At 34.9% G+C, this 8,984-nt stretch overlaps 1 protein-coding gene across 1 annotated transcript; it reads left to right on the top strand.

Moving 5' to 3' along the window:
* Nucleotides 1-1,156: 1,156 nt before the first annotated feature.
* LOC143590011 (putative inactive leucine-rich repeat receptor-like protein kinase At3g03770) lies at nt 1,157-7,393 on the top strand. Its single transcript, XM_077070615.1, has 7 exons — nt 1,157-2,630; nt 5,125-5,258; nt 5,384-5,627; nt 5,911-6,101; nt 6,187-6,236; nt 6,503-6,620; nt 6,746-7,393. Exons 1-7 carry the CDS (start codon nt 1,265-1,267, stop codon nt 7,001-7,003), a joined length of 2,361 nt encoding a protein of 786 aa, XP_076926730.1. The 5' UTR covers nt 1,157-1,264; the 3' UTR covers nt 7,004-7,393.
* Nucleotides 7,394-8,984: the final 1,591 nt, after the last annotated feature.

Below are 8,984 nucleotides of genomic sequence, written 5' to 3'. Positions count from 1 at the left end.
GCCATTGAAAATGTCTTTAAATAGCATTATATATATTCGAATAAAACACCATATAATATATTGTAGGTTTATACATATTGTGAAATTTCATAAAATACCTGTCAAAATTAGTATTGATTTTTTAGTTTTCCTTTATAATATTTAACAAATAAATCATAGAGCTCTTGCGGGAATGAACCCAAGAATCCGCAATGAGTTAACGGCACAAATAAATAAAGAATCATTAAATACGCTCATGTAGTCAATTACACCGGTGGTATAAATCTTAGTGCACAATGCGTCAACTTGCTTAAATCTTAGTGCAAGACACGTTTACATATTATGCTCTACAGTACGAGATGACCTGTAATGAATCTGGCAAATCGGGTTAAAGGGAAGATCCTTGTCGAAATCATCAGCATTCTGCCCAACATCACATTCATGGCCCAATTATTTATGGACGGATAAGGCAAGCATAGGCTAAGTCTACAAAGGGCTTCAACAGAAAAGTCGTTTCAATCAAATCTATAAGACAGTGACCTAGCACGACAAAGCACTATGATTTAAATTGTATGCGTGATTGCTTATACGGCGCGTTTTTGTTAGTTCTTTTTTTTTTTCTTTTATGGCGACGTCTCATTACACACTTAGTGTCCATTCATATAACATGTCAAGATCTTAAAGGTTTATTCAATAGTATCCATAAATAAAACCAAAAAAATATCAATTTGCCTATTTGTTAAACTTTAGCACTCAGATGTTCATTTTAGTAATCTTTGCTAGTTATGTTATTTATTTATTCCCTTGTGTATGTAACACATGTCAAATATAACAAATTAATACAACCGTCCTAATATAAATTGGTTGTAGCTCAATGGTAGAGCACTCATTTTACTAGTGAAATGTAGGGGGTTCAAATCTCACTACCACCAATTTATATGGGAGATATGAGGGATGACCATGGTTTGCCATGGTTCGAGTCCTGATCTCACCCGGTTTTACCGGCTACTCGCTGTCGTGCCATTTGGCGGGCGTGGAGTTCGGGTTTTATCCGGTGAATCCCTCATATGTGGACCGCTAGGGGCTTCGTCCGTCTGGACTAGTGGCCGGCTCGTGCTACCTTTAGCCAATGGGGGCCGCGTACGAAATATCCGGCGTTACTTAGTTGGTCATTAAAAAAAAATACAACCGTCCTAACCACAAGCTAGCTCGTGACTTCAAGTACCAAACAAGTATCAACTTGTAAGCATCTGCATATGTTCAGCTTTCAGTTTCACAACCTCCAATGGCATCAAAATACTCCATGATCTTCCACCTCCTCTTTGCAATAATATCTTTTCTTCAACTCCACCATGCCCAATCTCAATCCCTCTTCACACTCCAATCCCTCCTTACCACCTTCAATGCACGAGGTACAACCAACTACTGCACCACCAGCATCACCAGCAGTGTGGCAATCAACCTCCCGACACCTCCAAACTCATCTCTAACACTAGTGTGCTACAACAACACCATCACTCAACTTCACATCACCGGAAACAGTTACAACAATGACAACCAATACCTTGACAACATGTCAACAAACTCGTTCTTCTACACCATTTGCAACATGTTTCCTAGCTTGAAGGTGTTGTCAATCGTGTCGTTGTCCCTAACCGGACCACTACCCGCGAATATTATCGCTAAGGCGTTGTCTTCGTTAGAGATTCTCAATATTAGTACAAATCATTTTAATGGGAACATACCCTTTGAGCTATCTTATTTGAAAAACATGCAAACCCTAGGGTTTGATCATAATAACTTCAATGGTAATGTGCCCGACTGGCTCGGTTCGCTTACATCATTAACCGTGTTAAGCTTCAAGAACAATTCACTCAATGGGATATTACCGTATTCGCTGTCTCGATTAACCTCTCTTCGTGTTCTTGATCTTTCGATTAACCGTTTATCGGGTGATGTCCCGGTTGATTTCAAAAACCTGACTAATCTTCAAGTTTTAAACCTTGAAAGCAACCAATTCGGGCCGAGTTTCCCGGTTTTGCATAATCGGTTGCTCGTTTTATCGTTGAATAATAATCGATTCGGTAATGGGATTCAAGGGTATGATTTACAATCCTTTTACCAGCTGCAAAAGCTCGATCTTTCGGCTAACGAATTCAACGGTCCGTTCCCGGAGTTCTTGTTTTCGCTTCCATCGTTAACGTATCTCAACATTTCCGGTAACAAGTTTACCGGAAAGTTATCGAGAAACGTGTCGTGTAGCGAACAACTAGAATCGGTTGATATTTCATTCAACCGGTTCACTGGGGAACTGCCCCGTTGCATAGCCATGCAACGGGGCAGTGTTGACTGGAACTGTTTGTCCAATGTGGACGAGCAGCATAATGTTTCGTTTTGTCGAAACGAGGCGTTGGCGGTTATGATCGAGCCTCATGCAAGTAGGAATGGTTCGAAGTCGTCAAATGTGAAAATAGTAGTGGCTTCTAGTGTGGTTGGTGGTGTTGTGGTTGGAGGGTTTGTGGTGTTTGGGATAGTGTTAGTGGCGGTTAGAAGTGAGTTGTTTGGTGGAGGGTGTGCGGCAACGCCTCAGATTAGGGTTTTGCTTGAGAAGGTTTCACCGGCTTATACCGTTAAAATGCTTACGGATGCAAGTAAGATACTCACTACCTGCTTTTTTTTTATTTTTTAATTGTAGGTTATATATATTATACTTAATCATAAAACAAACAAATGGTAGTTCAAGGATGGACACAAACAACTCCAGCCGGGCAGGTTGGACTCGGGCTTGAAATTAAACGAGTTAATTAACAAATCGAAATTAATAATGAGCTTGAGTAAAATGTTTAAGTATCTAATTACTGTGCAACAAACTCGTTTATTAAAAAACGAGTGAGCTAAGTAATAAGCTAATATTGTGTGAGGTTCTAACCGAACTTTGTCAATGATACTCAGCCCAAATAATTAAAGCGAGAAACCCAAATACTTCAGTTAAAAAAAGAATGAAATGTCTTTGGTTCAAATCTAACAAGGTTTTATTGAACAAGGGGTTAGTCTCACCTATGATAGTGAAAATAAAGGTGGGATGAATGATTCCGTAGTGATTCAAATGACCGTTAAAATAATAATATTAAAGGAAGTTTAAGCTTTGGATAACTTGTAGCAAAAGAGTGGAACATTCAACCAGAACTGAATAATGAACACTCCCGAAAAAGCTAAAAGTCTCAGTATTTTATAATAAATTGCACCCACGTTACTGTTAAATATCTTTAACTTTATGAATTGAATAAATCACAAACGGTTATTCATAAAGTTTTTATATATTTTTTCATTCCACTTTTACTGTAGGTGTTATTGAATAAACAGTAATCAAATCTAGGTTTGAGAGTATGAGGTTTCAACTTTCAAGTACTCCTGTTTACGAAAAGAATTAAACGAAACTCTTCATTAAAAAAATAATAAAATCAATTTGGTATCATGATTAGTGTTTTACATATTTTAGGTCGGCCAATTTTGTTTTAAGGTTATGCTAGAAACATGTTGAAAATACCAAACCAGGACACTGGTATTTTAATTAATGCAACATTTTATTAAATATGAGTTTCTTAAGAGTTTAAAGCTTGAAGCTCTTAAAAACTTCTAAAAGCTCCTTGCCAAACATACCCTATACATTAGATTATGAGTATGTTTGGCAAGAAGCTTTTAAGAAAAAACTCATACTCAATTAAAAGCTCTGTTTGGTTCAAGGAGCTTGAAGCTTTTAGGTAAGAAGAAAAAACTTAAAGCTTAAAGCTCCTACTAGTAGCGTTTAGAAAGAGCTACAAGCTTTTAGTATATTAATTTACTTAAATAACCTTCCAAAATAAAAACATTTACTTTTATTGTTTTTAGTTATGCCTATTTTAGTAATTTTATACGTTTTATTAAAAGCTCCAGCTACTCTGCCAAACATCTAAATATATCTAAAAATCTACAGCTTCCAGCCACCAGCTATCAGCTAACAGCTCCCAGCTACAGCTACCAGCTAGTTTTACCAAATATACCTTATATATGATTGAATTTTTCTTGATAGAATAACAATAAAGAAAGTCACTTTTATATTTTAAATGTTCGGTATCTTTATGCTAACTATATATTATGCATTAATATTAACTATAACTTATGTATTTTTTTATAAGAATAGTTCAATACATCTATGATCTATCCAGTTAGCTGGTAACGGTTTGATTTTGATTTACAATAACGGTTGGCTGAAAGTTTAATCTAAACCACACAAATCGATCCCTAAACGCCTCTGCTTTTACACAACTAAATAACTTTTGGGCCATCCGTCATCTATCCGTGGAAACATTAACCAACGGTGGGTGGTGTTGGGGCTCTGTCCTGCCACGTTTTCATGATATGTATGTAATTATTATATACTTGAAGATTCACATTTTGCCAAAAACAAGACAAAATCCAAGTATTCTGAAAATTGTGGGTCCAAACCCAAGGACAAAACTGGCCTAGAGATTTCCATTGGCTCTTAGGCTGATTATGACTATTCCATAATCCATATCACTCCTATGTATAATTTTTGTAAGTATAAACCTTGATAATAAATCGGAACTAGGTATCAAAACTCGCCGCATTGTGGCAGTACGCATATACTAATTAAGTCGACATCGGTTAGGTTTAGGTTATTAACGGTCGACAATAAACTCAAAAAAGTAAATGTACAAATGTAGTGTGTGGGTTCTACCAACCAAGTATATGTTGGCACCGAATTAAAACAAAAAACAAATTTATGAACAAATTAAAATATTTAAAATAAAAAAGGCCAACCTCCAAACAAATGGAATATGGGCCCAGCTCAAATCGTTGGGTTTGAAACTGAACGATTTATGATTTAAGTGTAAAAATAATATCATTGAGACAAGAAATGACATGACATGAATCACATATGCTCATGTTCTTTTTAGGCGTTTAGTATTTGCGCAAGGATGAAAGTGGCCTCATCTTTAATAAAAATAAAATTTTAAGAAATAGTTTATAAGTGGAAGTAAAATTTTTGTATGTGGATAAATTAATTGTAACTATATTACCTGAACTAGAAGCTATGATTTGATTAGTTTGTACTTTTATGATAATAATACACAATACATTCAGGATATATTTCCGAGACAATGAAGTTAGGAGCGGTCGGAATTATGGCATATCGAACTTATGTTTTGGGGGAACTAACTGAAGCCACAAACAACTTCCACGAATCCAACCGCATTGGCAATGGTTCGCACGGTCAGGTTAGATACTCAACATCTTGTGACTTGTTTAGCCCATGAAATGATTTACCTTAAATTTAGATATATGGTATTAGTTTTCTCAGTTGAAACACATTTTGATATATAATTAATTTTATGTGTGACAGCTTTACAAAGGGCAGCTTAGTGATGGCACTATGATTGCTATTAGAAACTACAAATTGAAAAAGAAGTGTACCATTCAGAGCTGTACTCGACAGCTTGAAATAATCGCTAAACTCAGGCACCCCAATGTGGTCAACCCGGTCGGTCATTGCTTTGACCGCCAGCAGGACGAGTCAGCCATCATTCGCGGTGTCTTTCTCGTGTTTGAATTTGTCCCAAATGGAACACTCAGAGAGTTCCTAACAGGTCAGTATTCAATTTTAGTACACAATGGAATATGTCCTGACTTTTGAGGTCAAACATTTTTTAACTTGAATTGTTAATTGATATGCATATTGCCTTATTGTAGCACCATATATACATACCCTTTTTACTTTTTTTTATAGCTTGGCTTCCTTACTAAAAAATATTATAAAACTTTAAAGATTAATAATAATTTGGATTAGAAATCCCCGTCAGTTTGTTTGACTCCATAAGTCAAATCACCAATCTGCCAAGAGTTTAACTTAACTGAATATTAAAATTGCAGCGGGACAGAAACTCTCCTGGGCACAGAGGCTTGCAGTGGCTATCGGGATTTCAAAAGGGATTCAGTTTCTAAGTACACATATCACAGAAAGAATATTCCCGAACAACCTTAAAATAACTGATGTTTTGTTGGATCAAAGTTTTAAGGTGAAGATAAGTGGCTACAATGTTCCTTTGTTAGCAGAAGCTAAGGTATGTAGTTTCTTGCTACTTAAGTGCGTAACACGTCTTTAATGCAAGTTGCAATGCTATAACTCAATAAGGAATTCGACTGCAGGTGGCTGCTGGACATTCTGTCACCAGATCAAGTGAAACTCTTAGCAAAAGGTAACAGAATTGTTTGCATTTTCCGAGGTCAACGCCCATCATTGGTCTCCTAATGTATGTATGTATACTTTGAATAAATGAAAATCTCTAATAATCTAAAGAAAGTAGAGAGAGTATGAAATTATAAGCTACAATGGAGCTAGCTAACTATGTATTTATACTAGTTAGGATGCTAATTACATACTAACAAACTCAACCAACTACCATACTTAACTAATTTTTCATACTCTTAACAGTTGATTATAAATTTATAATACATTTTATAGGTTTGACATAGAGGAGGATGATCATGATCATGTATATGACTTGGGAGTTATCATGTTAGAACTCATCCTAGGAAGACCGATTAATTGCATCAATGATACAACTATTGCTCGAGACATGGTAAGTCATATACGGTATATCTACAGTTATTTACTTATAAATGGGCAGATATTGGTTGTTTCAACCTATTGGGGTTTAAACTGTTACATGTTGGGCCTTTGATACAACTTTTTCCTTTGTTTTAGATACAAGTAAGTTTGGTTGCGGATGAAGTCGCTAGGAGGAGTATAGTGGATCCTTTGCTTTGCAATGAATGTTGTGATGAATCTTTGAAGAGTCTAATGGAGCTTAGTGTCAGATGCTTGTCTAAGGTTCGACCATCTATCGACGACGTGTTATGGAATCTAGAGTTCATAGCTCAGGCGCATGCATCATCGATGGAAGATTCAGTTAGTAGTCAAATGCCAACATCCATCGAGTGTATAACAGAAGAAGTTCAATAAGTTATAATTTTCTAATGCATATATGAGTTTCATGAATGGTGTTTGTCGAGGTTGACATGAAAAGTTCGCTTACAAGGGTACCATCGAAGTATTGAATTACAAGCCTTGTCTTTGAGCCGCAAAATCCTTGGTTTTGTTTGCAACCGTCTGATATGGTCTAAATTATACACAACTTATATAAATATTTCTAACACTTTGAATAGTTTTAGGGTTAGTTTTATTTAATTGTACTCCTAGTTGGTTTATACTTGGATTTTAAAGATTTCAAGTGAAAATCAGGCAAAACGAGTAAATCAATTTAAAATAATAACTAAAAGGAATAACGATGATATATAAGCTGCGTTATTGTTAGTTGTTTGAGTTAGCTATGCCTAATTAATATAAACTATTTAGTAGGTCTAGGAAATAAAATAAATGAAAACCGGCCTGATGCAATATGCAACATGAAGTTATATAATCAGGTGACAATTAAATGGGCCCGAGGTATATTAGTGAGACAAAAAAGTAAGACTTGGGCCTGTGGTTGGATCGGGATTTCAAAGAAATATGTTTGCCAGATTTTTTTAGTGTTTTGTTTAACTTAATTTTGCCATCGAAGTGAAAGATATAAATAGGGGTGTTTTTCGGGTTTTCGTGTTGGGTTCTTCGTGTTTCAAAATTTTAAATCTTGACCCATACCTAATCCAAATCTCTCACGGTTTTTATGGGTTTGGGTCATTTGGGTTCAAGTTTTTCGGGTTGGGTTAATCGGGATTCTAGTATCCTAGAAGAAAAAAAAACATAAAAAAATTTAAAAAGTATAATGCTAAAACTAAAACAACATATTCTTCTTAGCTCTTAAGAAGGTGTTTGTTTGTGTTTTTGAGTGTGTAGATGATAAGAATGAGAGTTTATGGTTTTAGGGAGGTTTAAGGGGTTTATACACCCTTTAAGCCTATGGACCTAAGGCCCATCACCATCTCTTATTTCATCTTTTAATGTCCAAGTCTACACTCAAATATTTCATTTATCTAAACTGAATAACACGTTATTAAATAAATAAAATTTCTTTTATTTATCTTTATTAAAAGTAGGATGTTACAAACACTTGTGAAAAATCATCCCCATCACTTCCCACTACTCCATGTTACAAACACTTTATGATCTTTATCCCAAGCTTCAACCCTTGCCATTCAAGTGTTTTGAGTTTCCCATTTGATGAAGGTTGGTTGTCGAATGCATGAATCGAATGAAAGACATTCTGAAAGAAGAACATGTTTTCAAGAATTATTTGAATTTTAAATAATATATATTTAGCCAATAATGCATAAATATATTTTTATAAACCTATCCTAAGTTTATAAAAATAACAACCTAATTTGACTAAGTTGTTAATTAATCATTAATAGATTAGTCTTGTGATTTGTTCATCTTCATATTGATGTAGTGATCTTCATATAACACTTTGTAGAATCGGACTTGTTAATTTTCTAACTTCGATCTTGAGTGTGTAGTCTTGATTAATACTTTGTCGGTTAATTGTGACTAATGATAATCAATAAACTTTAGTTAAGGGACATGTGTGTGATATATAGCATCAATGATAAACTAATACTCTATTATGTCATATTAGATTAATTAAGTCATTATCTAAACATTAAGGTTGATTAAGGTTTAAACTATTGTTTCAGAAACAAAATCTATGCTTCGATAAACAATTCACCATATTTTGAATGGTTTGAATTTTAATTCCCACATAACTTAACCTAGAAAGATTTGAAAAAATAGATTATTAATGTGATTCGTCACTAAGATCACTTCCTTCATCTTTGTCCTAAAAAAACTCATTCATCAATAATACCTTACTAGCCGGGGACAGTTTCTCAAACATATTAGACACATATGACTTTTCGTTACGACCCGTGGTTTCCTTCATGATGTTGAAAGCAACGCACATCTTCAAATTCAATGTAATAGCCGCCATTCTTGCCCTTTGATTTCT

Source organism: Bidens hawaiensis, unplaced genomic scaffold (assembly GCF_021521415.1).
Source record: "Bidens hawaiensis isolate Kalapana, Puna unplaced genomic scaffold, B.hawaiensis_p1.1 tig00038090_1, whole genome shotgun sequence".
NCBI classification, from domain to species: Eukaryota; Viridiplantae; Streptophyta; class Magnoliopsida; order Asterales; family Asteraceae; genus Bidens; species Bidens hawaiensis.
Note: the sequence above shows the minus strand (reverse complement) of the source record. Positions and strands in the feature narration are given on the sequence as shown.

Bases quoted from the DNA above. Each gene is read 5' to 3' on its own strand.
- LOC143590011 (XM_077070615.1), top strand. From the start codon at position 1,265: ATGGCATCAAAATACTCCATGATCTTCCACCTCCTCTTTGCAATAATA. The intron at 5,259-5,383 runs GTTAGATACTCA...TATGTGTGACAG, and splicing joins GCAATGGTTCGCACGGTCAG to CTTTACAAAGGGCAGCTTAG. The intron at 6,102-6,186 runs GTATGTAGTTTC...ATTCGACTGCAG, and splicing joins CTTTGTTAGCAGAAGCTAAG to GTGGCTGCTGGACATTCTGT.